The sequence below is a fragment of the Microcaecilia unicolor genome, chromosome 9, assembly GCF_901765095.1.
Source record: "Microcaecilia unicolor chromosome 9, aMicUni1.1, whole genome shotgun sequence".
NCBI classification, from domain to species: domain Eukaryota; kingdom Metazoa; phylum Chordata; class Amphibia; order Gymnophiona; family Siphonopidae; genus Microcaecilia; species Microcaecilia unicolor.
The window spans coordinates 40,956,703-40,977,997 of record NC_044039.1 but is presented as its reverse complement, the minus strand read 5'-3'; the positions used below and the strand labels follow the sequence as shown (position 1 = coordinate 40,977,997).

The following is a 21,295-nucleotide window of genomic DNA, read 5'->3' as shown; positions in this document are numbered from 1 at the left end:
GGCATTTTTGTTTTTCAGCGATAATGGAAACCGAAAGCGCCCAGCTCAAAAACGAATAAATCCAAGGCATTTGTTCGTGGGAGGGGCCAGGATTCGTAGTGCACTGGTCCCCCTCACATGCCAGGACACCAACCGGGCACCCTAGGGGGCACTTTTACAAAACAAAACAACAAGGTAAAACAGCTCCCAGGTGCATAGCACCCTTCCCTTGGGTGTTGAGCCCCCCAAATCCCCCTCAAAACCCACTGCCCACAAGTCTACACCATTACTATAGCCCTAAGGGGTGAAGGGGGGCACCTACATGTGGGTACAGTGGGTTTTGGGGGCGGTTTGGAGGGCTCCCATTTACCAGCACAAGTGTAACAGGTGGGAGGGGGGGATGGGTCTGGGTCCACCTGCCTGAAGTCCACTGCAACCCCTAATAACTGCTCCAGTGACCTGCATACTGCTGCCAGGGAGGTGGGTATGACATTTGAGGGTGAAAATAAAAAGTTGTGAAACGGCATATTTTGTGGTGGGAGGGGGTTTGTGACCACTGGGGGAGTCAGGGGAGGTCATCCCCGATTCCCTCCAGTGGTCATCTGGTCATTTAGGGCACTTTTTGGGGCCTTATTCGTGGAAAAACAGGGTCCAGGAAAAGTGCCCTAAATTCTCGCTAAAAACGCATGTTTTTTTCCCATTATCGGTGAAAGGCGCCCATCTCTGATCGCCCGATAACCACACTCCAGTTCCTCCTTCACCATGCCTTCGACACACCCCCATCAACGTTGTCCGCATCCGCGACGGAGTGCAGTTGAAAACGTCCAAATTCGGCTTTCGATTATACCGCTTTATTCGTTTTTGTGAGATAAACGTCTGTCTCCCGATTTGGGTCACAATATAGGCGTTTTTCTATTTCGATTATAAGCAGGATAATACACCACTGAAAATTATTGATTACCATCAGAGCACATTTCTCCTAACACTTCCCTTAAAAACATTAATGGCAGAAGGTCATTACCTTGCTAGCACCCGTTTCATTTCAATGAGAAACGGGCTTTTTTTACTAGTGATATATAATTAAAAGGAGCAGTGATCGTTGATGAGTGTCAGGACATGGTTCTCCAGAGTGTTGAAGTTAATTTCTATAAAACTCTTCCAGATAAGTATGGATTTCTTAATTAATCTTCCAAAAAAAAGTCTCTTAAATCTTCTGCAATCAAAGTTATATGCAGAGTATGAAGAGTGTGATAAATTTTTTTTTAAAAATGACCGATGAGGAAGCTGAGCAGCTTGACATGCCAATTAGGCATCTACTGAATTTGGAGCCGCTTTTGGTGGTCCTTAAGTTAACAAAAATAGGTTATGAGTGCATTTAAATTGCATCCGGTGTGGGATTTTCCTGAGTTGTGACATTTATCCCTCCACCTTTATTAAGCTATTTGGCCTAGTTAAATAGTATCTGCGCCTAAGGTTACGCATGAACCTGAACTTACAATGTCATAACAAAACTCTGTAAGCCACATTGAGCCTGCAAATAGGTGGGAAAATGTGGGATACAAATGCAATAAATAAATAAATAAAAACTTCCGCTAGTATTCTATAACAGTATAGAATTTGAGCTCAGCGTCCACCTCAATTTCAACGCCATTTATTGACTTTATCCCTAAGGTTATAAAATTGGGAGGGGGGGGGCTTATTTATTTATTTATTTATTGCATTTGTATCCCACATTTTCCCACCTCTTTGCGGGCTCAGTGTGGCTTACAATAAGATATGAATAATGGAAATGCATTTGTTACAACTTGGTTATGGGTTACATTGTACAAGTTATGTGATACCATCGAAGTATCATTAAGAATATAACAATGGGACATCAACATTGAAACGTTGGAAAGAGACAATGGGAAGCTTAAAGGGCAGTATTAAGACACAGAGACATATGGTGTACATATTCCTGTGAGTAAATGTATGAGTGATGTGGAATTACGGGGGATGAGGGTTAGAAGTGGATGTATGATGCATTGATGATCAGTGAGTGTGGACTCTATGCTCTTATTCCTTCATAAAACATCAAAGTTAGTTTCAAAAATATATACAACTGGTGACTGAATGTCCATCTTGAAGCTCACAAACACGACCACTGCAATTGGAATCGATTCAGTTTAGCACCAAATTAATACCGCAAAACAGTCCATACTCCCAACTTGGCCAGTGTATTATTTAGTGGTTATGTAAGAGGAGAGCTGTTTATGAGTACTTGAAAGAATCACGCTATCGGACATGCTTCACTGAGAGGCCTGAGTTCAGTTTCACATCAGACTTCTTGGGTGATGAGGGCTGAGAATGATACTCAGTACCTTTCACAGCCCAATGAAAAGAGGCTTGAGCTAAGTACTTTTCATGCAGTGGGACTAGAAACCAGCACTAGAGACAGTTACATGCAGTTCTTCCAGATACAGGTGAAAATGCAGATCATTTAAGAAGCTGTGGAGAAGAACAGCATAGAAAACATTATATTTCCAATAGAAGATAAAATGAAATATCCCTATTCTTCTGCAGATATTTATAATAATAGCTGCAAGACAGCTGTTCCTTCCAAACAGATCTCATTAAGCTTGATTGATGATCTTGTGTGGTGTGCAGTTGATACAGGACATAGCGCAGTGATGCTTTAACGATAGGTGAAACTGAAGATCTCTCTGATCTATAGAAGCAAAAGTTCCTCCAGCAAAGCATAATGGATAAATGTTCACTTTATTGCTTTTCATAAAGAACACTTGCTACAGAGTCTCTTGTCCTGTTACAGACTTAAGATGACCTTTTAGCTCCACATCAAGAGGGAGGGGATGGAACTACAAGATCTAAGTTAGTGGTCCTCAGCCCAATGCTAAAAGAGCTCTCTGGTGTTTACGATATTCACAGTGAATATGCTTGAGATAGATTTGCATATCACAGAGGCAGTGCATGAAAATATGGGGGCCCTTTTACTAAGCCGCATAAGCGTCTACATACACCCAACGTGCGCCAAAATGGAGTTACTGCACAGCTACCTCGTGGCCCTTGCGGTGATTTCATTTTTGGCACACGACTGCTACGCGCGCCCGAAAAATATTTTTAAATTTTCTGGCGCACGTCAGCTATGCGCGTCAAGTGGCATTTGGCACGCATAGGTCATTACCGCCCGGTTACCACGTGAGACTTTTCCGCTAGGTCAATGGCTAGTGGTAAGGTCTCAGCCCAAAATGGGCGTGTGACAATTTTCATTTTGACGCATGTCCATTTTCGGAAAAGATTTTAAAAAGGCATTTTTTGCAGGTGCGCTGAAAAATGGTTTTGCGCGCGCCCAAAACACACTTCTACACCACCACAGGCCATTTTTAAGCGCACCTTAGTAAAAGGACCCCTATGTCTCATGAATTGAATATTGTGGAGATCCTGAAGATCAAACATGCCAGAGGTTCCTCTAGCACCCAGTTGAGGACACTGCGTGCACATATCCTGGGAGTAAAACCAAGACAGGGTTAACCCATCCCTTTTCACAGGATGCTGACTGGCTATTCTATTCAGAGGTGTTTTCTCTTTTATAACCTCAAGCTCATATACTGATCAAAGTACTTCAGACTCATATATTGATCAAAGTAGTGCATAAATGTAATATTATTATTTCAAAAACTACTGCAAATATGATATGTCTAATGAAATGTCTGGAAAAGAAGCATAGAGATCATAATGTAAAAAGTAAAATTCTCTTTCCAAAAGCCTCTCAACACATGATTCATTATCTTTCCCTCTCTTTTTCTAGGAACGCGTGGAATATCTCTTTCTCATAATTTTTACAGTGGAAGCATTTTTAAAAGTAATAGCATATGGACTTCTCTTTCATCCCAATGCATACCTCCGCAATGGCTGGAATTTACTAGATTTTATAATTGTCGTAGTAGGGTAAGTACCTTTCATGTTTTCACTCCTTTTTGTGTCAAAATGTTATCTGAACTATGAAAGAAAAAAACACAATTCATGTTTGAAAGTATCAAAAAAGTTTACAAATTGTATGACTCGTGACCAAGGGTTTCTTGCGAATAGTCGCTCGCTATCCTGAACATCTTTCACTATCCTTCCAAGAGGGAGGATACTGGACTCTTCTAGGAGAGAACAGTGTTTGGTAGGCATTAAAGCTGCAGTGCAGCTCTTAAAATATCAACTTGCCTATTACATAGTTCTGTTCTTTAAAAAAAAATTTAAGAAGTCCTTTATTAAACCAATAATAATAATAATAAAAACAGGTGTACTATAAACCCTTGGTTACAGCAATCATATGGCTGCCAATAACATTACATTACATTTAGTACTTCTAGGCCACACATCAGATCAGTGTGGCTTATATAACAAGAATAGTACAAACCATAGATCATAACAAACAACCAGTTATTACTGAGGAAATTTGCAGAACAATTCATAAGAGGACAAATTTGTGATAGAGCCAGGTCTTTAACAGTTTGCAAAAGCTCAAATAGTTTCATGGTATACATACGATGGCAATGCATTCTACCATTCGGCTGCTTGGTAAGAAAACAAAGTAGAGAACTCTGATTTATAAATAGCACCCAGAAGTGAAGGAAATTGGAGGGAAAGATAATGTCTAGAGTCCTTTACATAATTCTTCCAATATAATGTAATTAAGAGTGACATACAATATGAGGCCTAACTATTAAATGTAACTAATCAGCAATGATATCCAAGCATTGTAACACCACATTTTTCAATTTTTACCTTAGCCTACACCCTACCCCCCCCCCCCCCCCCATCCCCTTATGAAACCACAGAGCATGGCTCATATACCAGAAGTTAAAGCAGGCACTATTCCTCCAGGGAATATTCAAGACTCAAATTCAGGTAAACACACATTTTAATCAAAGCTCTCCAAACTTTGGCTCTCTTCTGAAGCCTTACACTGCTCTGCCAGTATCTTTTCCATATCGGAAATATACCACAGTTTGATAAACCATTTGTGTTGTAAGTGAACATCCTCGTTCTTTCAGGCACTCACCAATGCAAGTTTAGTGCTGGTGAAACCATGCCTAAGGAGGGCATTTTGAGTCAAATTCAACTGTGGAGCTAAGCACCTGATTTTTTTTTTTAAAATCTTGTTAAGCCATGTATACCACCAGCTCAGTTAGAACTGGCTTTTTTATGGGCTGTGTATCCATGATCATTTATTCATAAATACCTGGGAGGGGGAGGTCTTATGTTTTATATCTCCTGCCACTGTAACCTAACCAGTGCAGCAAGGGTCTTTGAACAGGAGCCATAGCCTAGGCTCTGGCTCCCTCTGGAATACAGTAACATGGACTCTGCCCTTGACCAATAGGTCTTGCCATTGAGCAATGGTTGGGGTTCTTTCTATCCAAAAACTACCACCACATCAAAATGGAAGAAGAAACCGACTGAAAATAATAAGAAACAGCATAAGGAATGTCAAATCAAATGCAAAGCACTGATAAGGAAGGCAAAGAGGGACTTTGAAAAAAAAGATTGTGTTGGAGGCAAAAACACATAGTAAAATTTTTTTTTAGATATATTAAAAGCAAGAAGCCAGCAAAAGAATCAGTTGGACCACTAGATGACTGAGGGGTAAAAGGGGCACTCAGGGAAGACAAAGCCATAACAGAGAGATTAAATGAATTCTTTACTTTGGTCTTCACCGAGGAAGATTTGGGAGAGATACCAGTGCCAGAAATGGTATTCAAAGCTGAAACAGTTTGAGAAACTGAATGAAATCTCTAAAAACCTAGAGGATGTAATGGGGCAATTTGACAAATTGAAGAGTAGCAAATCTCCTGGACCAGATGGTATTTATTCCAGAGTACTGATAGAGTTGAAAAATGAACTTTCGGAACTATTGTTAGTAATATGTAATTTATCTTTAAAATCGAGTGTGGTACCAGATGATTGGAGGGTGGCCAATGTAACACCGATATTTAAAAAAGGTTCCAGAGGGGATCTGGGAAATTATAGACCGATGAGCCTGACGTCGGTGCCGGGCAAAATTTCCAGTGTACCTGAATGTAACTCACCTTGAGCTACTACTGAAAAAGGTGTGAGCAAAATCTAAATAAATAAATAGCAAAGGATGTCCTCAACTGCCGTCGCAGGGACAGAGGCATAGCGAAGGAGGTCCTTCACCCATACTCTAAAAAAAAGACAAAAGTTTTTAAAGTTGTTTTTTTCGGGGTGGGAGGTGGTTATTGACCACCGGGGGAGTCAGGGGAGGTCATCCCCGATTCCCTCCGGTGGTCATCTGGTTATTTAGGGCACATTTTTTGTGGCTTGGTCGTAAAAAAAAAAGAACCAAGTAAAGTCGGCCAAGTGTTCATCAAGGACTCCCTTCTTTTTTCCATTATCGCTTGAGGACGCCCATCTGTTAGGCACGCCCCACTCCCACCTTTGCTATGCCTCTGACACGCCCCCGGGACCTTTGGTCGTCCCCGCGACGGGAAGCAGTTGGGGACGCACAAAATCGGCTTTTGAGATGGGCGCCCTTCTCTTTCGAAAATAAGCCTGAAAGTTATTCAGAGTTGTTAAATCGCAAGAGGATTGTGAAAAATTACAAGAGGATCTTACGAGACTGGGAGACTGAGCATCTAAATGGCAGGTGCAAAGTGATGCACGTAGGAAAAGAGGAACCCAAATTATAGCTACGTAATGCAAGGTTCAACATTAGGAGTCACCGACCAAGAAAGGGATCTTGGTGTCGTCATTGATGACACGTTGAAACTCTGCTCAGTGTGCTATAGTGGCAAAGAAAGCAAATAGAATGTTAGGTATTGTTAGGAAAGGAATGTAAAAAACAAAGATGAGGACGTTATAATGCCTTTGTATTGGTCCATGGTGTGACTGCACCATGAATATTGTGTTAAATTCTGGTCACCGCATCTCAAAAAAGATATAGTGGAATTGGAAAAGGTACAGAGAAGGGCGACGAAAATGATAAAGGGGATGGGACAATTTCCTCATGAGGAAAGGCTGGAGGAGCTAGGGCTCTTCAGCTTGGAGAAAAGATGGCTGAGGGGAGATATGATAGAGGTCTATAAAATAATGAGTGGAGTGGAGTGGAATGGGTAGACGTGAATCATTTGTTTACTCTTTCCAAAAATAGTAGGACTAGGGGGCATGCGATGAAGCTACAAAGTAGTAAATTTAAAACAAATTGGAGAAAATATTTCTTCATTCAACGTGTAATTAAACTGTGGAATTCATTGCCAGAGAATGTGGTACAGGCGGTTAGCATAGCGGGGTTTTAAAAAAGGTTTGGCTGGCTTCCTAAAGGAAAAGGCCCTAGACCATTATTAAATTGAGTTCGGGGGAAATCCACTGCTATTTCTGGGATAAGCAGCATAAAATGTATTGAAATTTTTGGGGATCTTGCCAGGTATTTGTGACCTGGATTGACCACTGTTGGAACCAGCTATGCTGGGCTTGATGGACCTTTGGTCTGTCCCAGTGTGGCAATACTTATATACTTATGTACTTATCTCCCGTCCTGGTTGACCTGAGGCAGTAGAGTCCTGACCCGGAAACCAGATCTAAGTTTTTCACATGGTAGTGTGCAGCACTGCCACTGAGACCCTATTTTTAAAAATATTTTTTAATGTTTTAGAATGAAGAGTGTGTATCTTTAATGGCTACATCCCCTGCTTTTTTTTTCAATCCCCTTCCCTAAGTTCATCCATGAGTTGTTACTGATGCTATACAAGTATCATCAACAGGTTATGATAAATATTCTGATTTAAGTAGATTAAGTGTGTGGGGGGGGGGGGGGGGGGGGAGTTATCAATGTGTACTACTTTTTAGATGGGTTATTTCACTGTTAACCTGAGTTAGTATAACTAGGAGTCATTACATAAAATGACACCTGTGCTAAAATAGCATGAGTTAATGGTAAAATAATCCATTTTAGCAGTAGCCCATATTGACATCTTCCCCCCTTATAAGGGTGAGCATGTCTAACTAGGAGGCAGTGGCGTACCAAGGGGGGGCGATGGGGGCGGTCCGCCCCGGGTGCACGCCGCTGGGGAGTGCCGCGGTGCGCGCCTGTCGTCTCCGAGTTTGCTAACTTCGCTCGTTCGCTGCAGCTCCCTCTGCCCTGGAACAGGTTACTTTCTGTTCCGGGGCAGAGGGAGCTGCAAGCGAACGAGCGAAGTTAGCGAACTCGGAGCCGACAGGGGCGCACCGCCGCCCCCCCGCCTCCCCAGCGGCATGCACTCGGAGGGGGGGTGTCATTTCGCCGGGGGGGGGGAGGTGTCATTTCACAGGGCGGGGCACGCTGCACCCGGGGGGGGGGGGGGGGGGCGCATCGGCGATCTGCCCCGGGTGTCATCCAGGCTAGGAACGCCACTGCTAGGAGAAACATCCAAAAACTCCAGTCATTAGGAATTAACTAGCAATTAGAATGAGAAAGGAAAATGTTTAGGATTATATTTGCTTGAAACCTCCAACCAATCGACCATACAGTCATTTAATTTTGCTCTTTTAAGCAGTGCTGTGTCTCTAAAAGAAAGATGGAGCACATATCCATAGCAACAATCAAACTACTCCCAACAATGAGGAATATTGAAGAAAGAGAGATTTGAACATGGGGAGGGGAGGAAGGCAATGCCATGATTAAAAAGCCCAGGGAGAATTCCAGTGAGCATATCAGAGCATGACATGTTCTTCCCTTCTGGAACCCTGTACTACCTGAACTGATGAAGAAAGAGTCCCTAGGGATGAGTGCATGATCCAAAAGCTGGAAAAGGGGTTCTCAGCAAGGTTGCAAATGGATCTACTTATCAGGGTATCCACAATGAATACTTATTTGAAGCATTTGCGTGCATATTGTCTAAGAACAAATTTAATTTGCTTAGCTTGATTACCATGAGAATAACAGACCTTGCCTATCGCCCCGCTAGGACTGGAATTGTGAACCCCTAGCTAGACAGTAAGTTACAAATGCCAATGAAGGAGTGGAGGTGGGTGGAGGAAAGGGTGGTATAATGCAGCAGAGGATCTCTAGGATTAAAAAGAGGAATTAGCAATGAATCCAAACCTGCAAAGCTGTCAAATGACCCGTGGATTCTCTTCCAGAAATGTCCTGTTCTGAATCTCATGCAGTATGTGCTCCAGCAAATTAATTCTGACAGCACTTCTGTTAGATGACAGGGTGACCTCTTGATATAAAATGCTGTCTGTATTGTGAGCACTCATGGATGTATGTTCTGCAGAAACCTTTATGTGACACTGTCAAAAATGATGGGGCGTCTCAGGTACCTGCTGGGATCCTTGGCAAGGATGCGATGGAATTTGAAAAAGTCACAGGAGCTGAATTGATTTTTTTTAACAGCAAAAAACTAAGCAAAAAGTGTCACCTACCAGTACTACGACTAATCATTTCTATAGCGTTACTAACTGTATGGCAATACCATGAACTGGATTTTATGTGTGAACATGAACAGCGTTTTCAGGACTCAGTTTTTTTTTAACATTCTCCTCAGTGTACATATAGTACCTGTGGTCACAATTCCATAAGAAAGAGGCAGCGTGGGGTTCATTCAGTAAGAGACGCTCAAACTGTCAGCCAGTATTGTGTAAATGACACATAAGCCCACCTTGGGGTCCTTTCACAAAGCTGCAGTAGAAAGTGGCCTTAGCACGACCTTGCACGGGTCTTTCCTGAGTGCTACGGTCATTTCTACCACAGCCATAAAATGGCCAATTTTCCACTTTCTGAATTAATGGTCAAGCGCTAGTGTTTAACCATAAAAATACAAAAAGGATTCTTTAAATCTTAATTGGTAACCAATGATAAAAATGATGACAAAAATTAGCTAATGTCTCAATTAGCCTGCGGCCATTAACAAAAATTAGCGAGGGAGCCCTTCTCGCCACCTATTTTGTAGGTGGTAAAGGCTCACATGCTAATCCTGAACTAATTAGTTAGCACATGGCAGTGCTGAAGCATTAACTGATTAACGCGGAAATACCCACTCTCCGTCCCCTGACACATGCTCTTGGCCAAAAAACCCTATTTTTAGCGTATGGGTAGAATGTGCACATTTGAAACTGCAAGACACCTCAGCCTGCCCCATGGTAAGCCCTTTTCAGTGGTGGTAAGCATACATTAGTGATTACCACAGCTTAGCAAAAGGAACCCCTTATCTGGTATAGAATATTAGTGTAAGTTGATGTCTAGGTATTCAACTTTATGTGTGATCACTTATGCCACGTCTATGGCTCAGATGGGCATCCCTAAATGTTGTAGTAGTGCACACAAATGGGAGTTTTCTGTAAAGCTTACCCTTTCTACGAGAACGTCCCCATTGAATTTAGGCGTGAGAATACCTAGGCAGGGACACCGAGAGGAGGGACAGAGGGGGGTAAGATTCCCGAGGCCTGGCCTTCAAGGGGGGGCCTGGCACTGAGGTCTGTCTCTCTCCTGCTCCTGTGTGTTGGGATCTGGGTGATGGCATTAACGCGATTACCCTGATCCAGGCACACAGAAGCAAGACAGTGACAGACCGAAGGAGGAGCAGATGCAGGAAGGTAAGAGGGTGGGGGCAGCACCTGCCTGAGTGGGGGGGGGGGGGGCAGGGGTAGTGGCAGCCCGAGTGGGGAGCAGGAGCAGAGGCGACAGTGGCCCAAGTGGAGGGGCAAGGGGCAGGAGCATCAGGGGCCCGACTGGAGGGGTGGTGGTGGCTGCAGCAGCTCTGCCCCGGGTCTGACTGTTTCTCGGTGGCCCTGAACTTAGGCACCCAGTTATAGAATAGTATCTAAATGCACTTGCATGTGTACCTGTCATTTTACCCCTGTTTTAGTGCTCAAATACTGTTATCTCCTGTTTGCGTGCCAACGGACGCCCGGTTGACACCTGACTTGCCCCATATCAAATTACCCTATCCCCCAAATTTTATAAATGGCACCTTAAGTTGTGCATGCTAATTTGGCTGCGTGGCCAAATTGTGTGCACAACTTAATTGACTAACAAGCCAGTCAGTGCCGATAATAGATATTTAACAACCAATTAGCAGCACTAATTGGCTTTAATTAGAATTTACACGCACAACTGTCTAGGCATGTTCTATAATGTGGTATGCATAAATTCCTTTGCGTGCAGCCAAAAAGGGGGCACGGTCGGCCATAGGCGTGGAATGGGCAGGTCATGGGCATTTCAAAAAACTATGCACACTATTATGGACTATACCAGATCTGTATCTAAGTTAGGCACAGGATTTTAGGCCTGGCTTTAGGTGGCCTAAATGGGTGCGCCTCATATTCAATAAACTACATCTAACTTTAGGCATAGTTTATAGAATCACACTAAGCGCGTGGTTTTTCAGCACCAATTTTTAAGGCACTGTTTATAGAATTTGGCCCTATGTGAATAGCACAGTGCACTATTGTGTAATTATTTAATTTAGTTTATTATTTATACCCTGCATTATAACCACTTACAGTACATGAAATCTAGGCAGCTATGGAAAAAACACATTAACCCCCAGATTCTGTGTATGGTGCCCAGATGCGTGTGCAGCTTAATTAGCTGCTCTTAACCAAATATTGATGTTAATTGGCTCCAATAAGGATTTGCGTGGTGCTGTAATGAATGGTGCCCAAATCCCATTGCATGCAACTCAAAAGGGGGCATGACCATGGGAGGGATAGGAGTGTATCAGGGCATTCCAAAAAGTTGTTGCAGAATACATGGTCTCTGCACCCATCTCAGAGACCAGTGTTTACACCAGGTTTCAGCAGGCATAAATCTGGTGCCCAAAGTTAGGGCACAGAACAGATTGGCACTAAGTCTGATTCTATTTATTTATTTGGATTTTACTCACACCTTTTTCAGTGGTAGCTCAAGGTGAGTTATATTCAGCTACACTGGGCATTTTTCTGTCCCCAGAGGACTCACAATCTAAGTTTGTACCTGAGGTAATGGAAGGTTAAGGGGCCCTTTTACAAAGTCCAATGCGAGCTTACCGGTCACTAAAATTGAAGTACCGCTGGGCTGCACGCCGTCATATCCAGCGCTACAAAGGTATTTTATTTTTGTAGCGCCGGTGTATACCTGGCGATAATCAGGCAGTGCCACACGCTGCCAGGTTACCATCTGGTTAGTGCAGGAACCCTTACCGCCACCTCAGTGGGTGGAGGTGAAGGCTTCACTTGCTGCACGGCCATTTCCTGAAGAAAAGAAAGTCCTACCATTTTCCCACTACGGTAAAAGGAGGCCTCGGCGCACGTCGAAAACTGTGCTGACACCAGCCCAGGCCCCCTTTTGGCATAGCTTGGTAAAAGGGACCCTAAGTGAATTGCCCAAGATCACAAGGAGCACCAGTGGGATTTGAACTGGGTACCACTGGATGTCAAGGCTGGTGCTCTAACCCCTAGGCCTCTCCTCCAGTCCAGCATGGGGACTCTGTGAAGGGTATGCACCCATTATAGAATCACATTTAATACCAATCTTTTCTGGTGCCCATTTTTGAGCATGATTTATAGAACCCACCCTATGGGGTAATTTTAGAAGAAGCTGCATAGTTTTAGGTGGTAAGGACACGCATAAATGCTGTATTTTAGTCATTTACCTACCTGTAAATGCTCTTTTATAAAATGTCAGAATTTAAGCTTATGATGCATACTTTCACTGAGGGTGTGCACAGGGACTTGTGCCTATATGTACATATGTTTTTTTCATGCTTACACTAGTATTTTATAAAATACTAGCCGTTGAGCCCGTAAAAACGGGCTAGTAAAGGAAGGGGGGGTTTGAAAGGCCCCCCCGGATAGGTCGCCGCCCCTCCCCCCCCCGGAGTCGCCGCTGCCGCCCCCCCCCCTCGGAGTCCCCTCCGCCACCCCGCCACCCGGGCCGGGTACCTGGCTTCACTATTCAAACCACCGGAACGCAGCACACAGCTCATCTGAGCTGCCGTCGGCCTTCCTTCTTCTCTGAGTGTGTTCCGCCCTCGTGTGACGTAACGTCGGTGAGGGCGGGACACAGGCAGGTAAGGAAGGCCAACGGCAGCTCAGATGAGCTGTGTGCTGCATTCCGGCGGTTTGAATAGTGAAGCCAGGTACCCGGGCCGGGTGGAGGGTGGGTTTCGGCGGCGGCGACTCCGGGTGGGTGGGGGGAGCGGTGGCGATGGCGGTTCTCTCACTCGCAGGTGCGCAGGTTCCCTCTCTGTCACGCTCCCGTCATCACGTATTGACGCGGGGGTGGGACAGAGAGGGTCTCTACTGCGCATTTGCGAGTGAGTACGCCTCTTGCCATTTATATGTTTGACTAGTCAAGCTCCATCTCTGGCTGTCTTCAAATCTAAGCTAAAAGCCCACCTTTTTGATGCTGCTTTTAACTCCTAACCCTTATTCACTTGTTCAGAACCCTTATTTTATCATCCTCACCTTAATATTCCCTTATCTCTTGTTTGTCCTGTTTGTCTGTCCTAATTAGATTGTAAGCTCTGTCGAGCAGGGACTGTCTCTTCATGTTCAAGTGTACAGCGCTGCGTACATCTAGTAGCGCTATAGAAATGATAAGTAGTAGTATTAGTAGTAAAATAGGTGTAAAATAGATGCAATTTTCATAAATTACTTTACACAGTACATCCCAACCCCATATAATTTCCAGTTTAACCCACCAACCAGATGCCCTTTGAAAACAATCAAAATTCCCTAACAATGTCAACAATAAAACTAAAAACAAACCAGTAATATTCAGCCGCCGGTGGTCAGCATTTTTAAAATGCCGGTTACCTTGGGCAAAACTAGGCCCAGATATTCAGTATCGGACCATGTGCAGGCATAAACATCCGGGGCCATGCCGGTATGTGTTGGCTGCCGAGTCTTAGGCAGGTCATGGACAATATTCAGCTGGGCCCGCATAAGGAAAAACAGGTTTCCTTACCACCTGAGTCCCCCTCCATCTCCCACGATTCATATCCCCCCTCCCTCTCTCCCATCACCAAAAGAAAGCCCTTGATGAGAATCCCCCCCATTCTCCCCACCCCTCAGACATATTTTTGATATCTCTGGTGGTTTAGGGTGTCCCCAGGTAGAAGCGATGCCAAGTCACTTGTGCTGTCATGGTTCTGACCTCAAAATGGCTGTTATGACCTCTACCGGCAGTCTGATGGTACTCACTAGTACTACAAAGCTGTTGCTAGAGGTCGCAGTGGCCATTTTGAGACCAGATGTACAACAGACAGGAATAAGTGGGCATTGCTCCTGCCCGTAGGATCCCCTAGACCACTCTAAGGTAGACCCAGGGAGCCTACAGGGGTGGAGGACATGGGCGGTCTCATTGGGAGCTTCCCATTTGGGGGTGGAGGGAAAGGGAATCTGGATCATGATGGGGGAAGGAAAGGCACTAGAAACCCCTGATGCCACTACCCAGAAATTAACTGGTTACCTACCAATATTCAGAGTGGTGTCTGGATGGCTAGGACAGCCTTTTTGTTATCCTAGTAATGATATTCAACATCACAGTTCAGTTAAGTGCTGCAGAGAATCAGCAGTTAGGCAGCCACATGCGATTTAACTAGGCAGGAGGCTCTACTGCCTGGTTAAGTCACTTTTGAATATTGACCAAATGTTTTTTAGTTACTTCTAAAATTAATATAAATACTAACACATGAAAAGGCCAAAACCAACCCCTAGAGGCTGGGACACTTAGCAGCTATATACCAAAAGTTAGAAGCATACCTGAGAACTCCCTGGCTATGATCCGGAGATTGGACCTATTTTTGAATATTCAGAAGAGGACTTGGGTCCTAAAACTGGTATCTTCATAACTTCTGTTGTCATCATAGGAGCCAACTCTGTGAGTGCTGTGAATGCTTGAGCACCCCCAGTATTCAGGAAACTCTCCAGGAGAGGTAATTTCCGAAAGGTTTAGCACCTCCAATAATTTTGAAAAGTTACCTCCTATGGTTGTCATTCCAGATCTAGTTTAAATAATTAACTATTACACACAGAGTTCTTCAGCTTGCCTATTCAGTTGCTTTTTGCCCAATGAGCCACTTCATTTTGTTTGATCTTCTTTCAAGAACTTTCTGACTGTCCCTCCCCCTGCTGCCATCCACTTGGATATAACATGCCAATAGGCTTTTTCCTATCAGGCCCCCATTCTCTGGAATTTTCTGCTCATTTATTGTTAGGTTGATATTTCTAAGACTGGGTTGAAAACCCAGTACTGCAGGACTGAATCAGTTTGTCACATATTCTGTTGTTTTGTATTGATGTTAATTTCTTCCTTTTAATGTTGTGACTATACTACTTTTATATGTATTTTGTTAATGTATGAATGATTATGTTTGTTGTTGACTATTAGCTGCTGTGTTATATTTCATTGTATTTTATGACAATATTTTATTGTAAGCCCTGTGAGCTTGCTTTGAGGGGAACTATATTAATTACTAAACTAAACTAATGAAGGATAGAGGAAAGGAAGGGGGAAAGGAGTATGCCCTTACACCTCCCACCCCTACCCCCCCCCCCCCAAAACACACCTAGTTTTAACTCTCACACATCCACACACCCTCCTTCTCACACACACACACACACACATACATATATATATATTCTAGCCAACCCATATATATAGATTCAGAGGCAGCCACCTTCCAGGTGGAGTTATTCTGGGTCACATGCTTACATACACCATACTGACTGGAAAAAAGCCCTAGTTACCCCGTCTCATAGGTATTGCCATACTGGGACAGACCAAAGGTCCATCAAGCCCTGCATCCTGTTTCCAAAAGTGGCCAATCCAGGTCAGAAATACCTGGCAAGACCCCCAAAAAGTACAATACATTTTGCTTGTCCCAGAAATAAGCAGTGGATTTTCCCCAAGTCCAATTTAATAATGGTCTATGCTCTTTTCCTTTAGGAAGCCATCCATACCTTTTTTAAACCCTGCTAAGCTAACCGCCTTTACCATATTCTCTGGCAATGTTGAGTGAAGAAATATTTTCTCCGATTCGTTTTAATTTACTACTTTGTAGCTTCATTCCATGCCCCCTAGTCCTAATATTTTTGGAAAGAGTAAACAAACAATTCACGTCTACCCATTCCACTCATTATTTTATAGACCTCTATCATATTTCCCCTCAGCCGTCTTTTCTCCAAGCTCAAGAGCCCTAGCAGTTTCAGCCTTTCCTCATAGGGAAGTTGTCCCATCCCCTTTATCAGTTTCGTCGCCCTTCTCTGTACCTTTTCTAATTCCACTATATCTTTTTTGAGTTGCGGCGACCAGAATTGAACACAATATTCGAGGTGCGGTCACACCATGGAGCAATACAAAAGCATTATAACATCTTCATTTTTGTTTTCCATTCCTTTCCTAATAATACCTAACATTCTATTTGCTTTCCAAGCTGCCACAGCACACTGAGCAGAAGGTTTCAACGTATCATCAACAACGACGCCTAGATCCCTTTCTTGGTCTGTGACTTCTAACGTGCAACCTTCCAATACATAGCTATAATTTGGGTTCCTCTTTCCTAAGGTTGGCTGTGAATGAGTACCAGAGATAAAAGAAGTGGGAAAAGTAAACCAGGCTTGTCCAAAGAACTGGGACCAAACAAATAATAATAAAATCAACACAGTTTATTAATGTTTCCTTAGAAATGACTCGACACAATGTTGTGTTTCAGCCTGGCAGCCTGCATCAGGAGTCTATAGATAAAAACATCGAACAATTTGTAAATAAAACAAACTTAAAACATAGATAAATTAAAAATAAGAGTGACAATAGTCAAAAAGAGAAACGGTATCATTAAAGATTTATATCATGAAGAATATCATACAAAAAATAATAAGCAAGATATATCTATATAAATAAAGGACATTATCTACCGCATTAAAGTAAAATGATTACATTAAAAAAAACTCCATCATAAATGATACTGAGTATTAAAATTGACATCAAGATTAATGAAAAAGAACAAAGAGATTGGTATACTCAACACAAAACTGATAACATGTGGTGCGTATACAGATTAAGAAATGAAACAATATAAGATAAATATATATATATATATATATGAATGATGCCATGGCGTTAGTGATAAATAAAAATCATCATTTATTTATTTCTAGTATTTAATTTATTAGCTTTCAAACAGAAGTATAGTGGAGCGCCGATTATCCGAACTCAAATTATCCAGATGTCCAATTATCCAGACTGGTACTGCACCAGTGCCTCACTTCCCTGTCTCCCTCTGTTTCACCAGTGGCCCAGCATCCACCCCCCTCCAAATCCTCCCTGAGGAGGCTCCTAGCAATTCTTCCTCATGGTCTGTGCTAACTTCTACAGGCTTCCCCTAGGAAATGATGTTAACGAGAGCAGGTATGCAGCAGAGGAAATCCCTGTCCTTTTCCTTTTCCTCCCAACTACCATTGGGAAAGGTTTCTACAGTACAGTGCTGTGTTTCTTTCTAATAACAAAAAATAAAATGCCATTAAAAAGGTTTGTTCTGTCATTAAGACAAGACAGACGTTGTGGAGCAGTTTAAAAAGGGAGTGTTGGGAAAAAATTTGCAGAAGAATATGGTGTCAGAACATCAACCATATCCGATATAAAAAGACAAAGTGATACTATTGTCAACTACATTTCGGTTCTTGAAAAAGAAGACGGGAGTAGTTCCAGAAAAACCATGAAAAGGTCAACTAATGAGCAGATAGATAAAGCTCTATATCTTTTGCAAAAAAAAGATCATTGGGCCATCCAGTTCCTGGCCTGATATTAGCCGAAAAGGCAATGTTTTTCAGTTGGCGACTTCATGGCGATTCCGAATTCAAAGCCAGCACTGGATAAACACTGCCACAGAATTAGGCAGATTGAAATTCATGGTGAAAACCTTTCTGCAACTTTACTGGTGCCTAATGACTTTCTTGTACAATTTAATGACCTTATCAAAAACTGTGATCCTGATTGTGTTTATAATGCAGACAAAACGCGTCTGAACTGGAAATCACTTCCCAGTAAATCTCTGGTTAGTCATAAGGAGCAATTGGCTCCTGGGTTCAAGTCATCCAAAGAATGTGTCACACTGTTGGTGAAGAGGAATACAACCGGAAGTCATAAGTTGAAGTTATTGCTAATTGGTAGATCAAAAAACCCTCATAGGTACATAAGTACATACGTAATGCCACACTGGGAAAAGACCAAGGGTCCATCGAGCTCAGCATCCTGTCCACGACAGCGGCCAATCCAGGCCAAGGGTGCCTGGCAAGCTTCCCAAACGTACAAACATTCTATACATGTTATTCCTGGAATTGTGGATTTTTCCCAAGTCCATTTAGTAGCGGTTTATGGACTTGTCCTTTAGGAAACCGTCTAACCCCTTTTTAAACTCTGCCAAGCTAACCGCCTTCACCACGTTCTCCGGCAACGAATTCCAGAGTTTAATTATGTGTTGGGTGAAGAAAAATTTCCTCTGATTTGTTTTAAACTTACTACACTGTAGTTTCATCGCATGCCCCCTAGTCCTAGTATTTTTTGAAAGCGTGAACAGACGCTTCACATCCACCTGTTCCACTCCACTCAATATTTTATATACCTCTATCATGTCTCCCCTTAGTCGTCTCTTCTCTAAGCTGAAAAGCCGTAGCCCCCTTAGTCTTTCTTCTTAGGGAAGTCGTCCCATCCCCGCTATCATTTTAATCGCCCTTCGCTGCACCTTTTCCAATTCCACTATATCTTTCTTGAGATGCGGCGACCAGAATTGAACACAAGGCGATACAACAACATTATAACATCCTCACACCTGTTTTCCATACCTTTCCTAATAATACCCAAAATTCTATTCGCTTTCCGAGCCGCAGCAGCACACTGAGCAGAAGGTTTCAGTGTATTATCGACGACGACACCCAGATCCCTTTCTTGGTCCGTAACTCCTAAAGTGGAACCTTGCATGACGTAGCTATAATTCGGGTTCTTTTTTCCCACATGCATCACCTTGCGCTTGCTCACATTAAACGTCATCTGCCATTTAGCCACCCAGTCTCCCAGTCTCGTAAGGTCCTCTTGTAATTTTTCACAATCCTGTCGCGAGTTAACGACTTTGAATAACTTTGTGTCATCAGCAAATTTAATTACCTCGCTAGTTACTCCCATCTCTAAATCATTTATAAATATATTAAAAAGCAGCGGTCCTAGCACAGACCCCTGAGGAACCCCACTAACTACCCTTCTCCATTGTGAATACTGCCCATTTAACCCCACTCTCTGTTTCCTATCCTTCAACCAGTTTTTAATCCACAATAGGACATTTCCTCCTATCCCATGACCCTCCAATTTCCTCTGTAGCCTTTCATGAGGTACCTTGTCAAACGCCTTTTGAAAATCCAGATACACAATATCAACCGGCTCCCCTTTGTCCGCATGTTTGTTTACTCCTTCAAAGAATTGAAGTAAATTGGTCATGCCTTCAAAATCTTGCATAAGCTACCACTGTTATATAGAAGGCCAAAAAAGCCTGGATGAATTTCAAAGTTTACCTTGATTGCTATGACAACTGCTTCATACCAGAAGTGAAAAGATTTCAGCTTTGTACAGGACAAGATGAAAATATCATTTTATTGTTGAACAATGTGCCAATTCTTGTATAGTAATATGTTAAATTAGAACAAACCTCTTATTCTGTTCATAATTATATCTTTTGCAATACAATGTAAGCTAAATTGAGCCTGCAAATAGGTGGGATAATGTGGGGTACAAATGCAGCAAATAAATAAATAAATCACATCCTATGGCTGAATGCTTAGAGCGAGAGGAAGGTAGATTCAAAGTGCTTTTTTCTGCCTCCAAATGTCACATCTGTAATTCAGGCAGTGGATCGAGTTATTGTTTCCTTGAAATGACTTTACAGGAAACAATTGTTACAAAAACTTCTATTGGCTGATATCGATGATGAATGTGTGGCATAATCCAGTTTATTAAAGATTGCTCATACATGGCTGCTGATGCTTTGAATTTAGTTAAAAACAAAATCCTAAAAAAGCTTGGAACATTATTCTAAACAAATCAGAAGAACAAGGAGAAGAAGAAGAAGATGATGTCCTTAAAAGCATCGCTAAGTTTGTTCCATAGGTTCCTGGCTGCTCCGTGTGATGTAGAGAATGTCAGCGAATGGATATATTGTGATGCTAATGATCCAGGTATCAGATCATAACAGATGATAACCCCATGGAATCAGTTCAAGACAAGGAACATGAGGAATCAGAAACTGATGATGATCACCAGGTTAATGCTGATGTAGAATCCACACATTCAAAAGCTTTTGAATGTTTAAATACAGGAATGACTTGGCTGGAAAAGTAGGAAGAAAGCAGTGTGAACCAGCTCCTTTGTCTGAAGAGACTATCAGGCTTATTTTTGAAAGAGAAGGGCGCCCATCTTCGACACAAATCGGGAGATGGGCATCCTTCTCCCAGGGCCGTCCAAATCGGCATAATCGAAAGCCGATTTTGGGCATCCTCAACTGCTTTCCGCCCTGGGGATGACCAAAGTTCATGGGGGCGTATCAGAAGCGCAGCGAAGGCGGGACTGGGGTGTGCCTAACACATGGGCGTCCTCGACCCATAATGGAAAAAAGAAGGGCGTCCCTGACGAGCACTTGGGCGACTTTACTTGGTCCTTTTTTTGTTACGACCAAGCCTTAAAAAGGTGCCCGAACTGACCAGATGACCACCGGAGGGAATTGGGGATCGCCTCCCCTTACTCCCCCAGTGGTAACTAACCCCCTCCCACCCTCAAAAAAAACCTTTTAAAAATATTTTTTCCAGCCTCTATGCCAGCCTCAAATGTCATACCCAGCTCCATCACAGCAGTATGCAGGTCCCTGGAGCAGTTTTAGTGCATGCAGTGCACTTCAGGCAGGTGGACCCAGCCCCACCCCCCTCTACCTGTTACACTTGTGGTGGTAAATGTGAGCCCTTCAAAACCCACCAGAAACCCACTGTACCCACATGTAGGTGCCCCCTTCACCCCTTAGGGCTATGGTAGTGGTGTACAGTTGTGGGGAGTAGGTTTTGGGGGGGGGGGGGGCTCAGCACACAAGGTAAGGGAGCTATGCACCTGGTAGCAATTTCTGAAGTCCACTGCAGTGCCCCCTAGGGTGCCCGGTTGGTGTCTTGGCATGTCAGGGGGACCAGTGCACTACGACCGCTGGCTCCTCCCATGACCAAATGTCTTGGATTTGGTCGTTTCTGAGATGGGCATCCTCGGTTTCCATTGTCGCCGAAAATCGGGGACAACCATCTCTAAGGACGACCATCTCTA

The 21,295-nt window shown here is 43.1% G+C and overlaps 1 protein-coding gene across 1 annotated transcript in view; it reads left to right on the top strand.

The window, feature by feature from the left end:
- CACNA1C (calcium voltage-gated channel subunit alpha1 C) overlaps nt 1–21,295 on the top strand; it is a 1,308,019-nt gene that overhangs the window by 718,760 nt on the left and 567,964 nt on the right. The window contains 1 exon segment of the mRNA XM_030214166.1: nt 3,785–3,924. Within this exon segment, the coding sequence (XP_030070026.1) occupies nt 3,785–3,924 (140 nt within the window).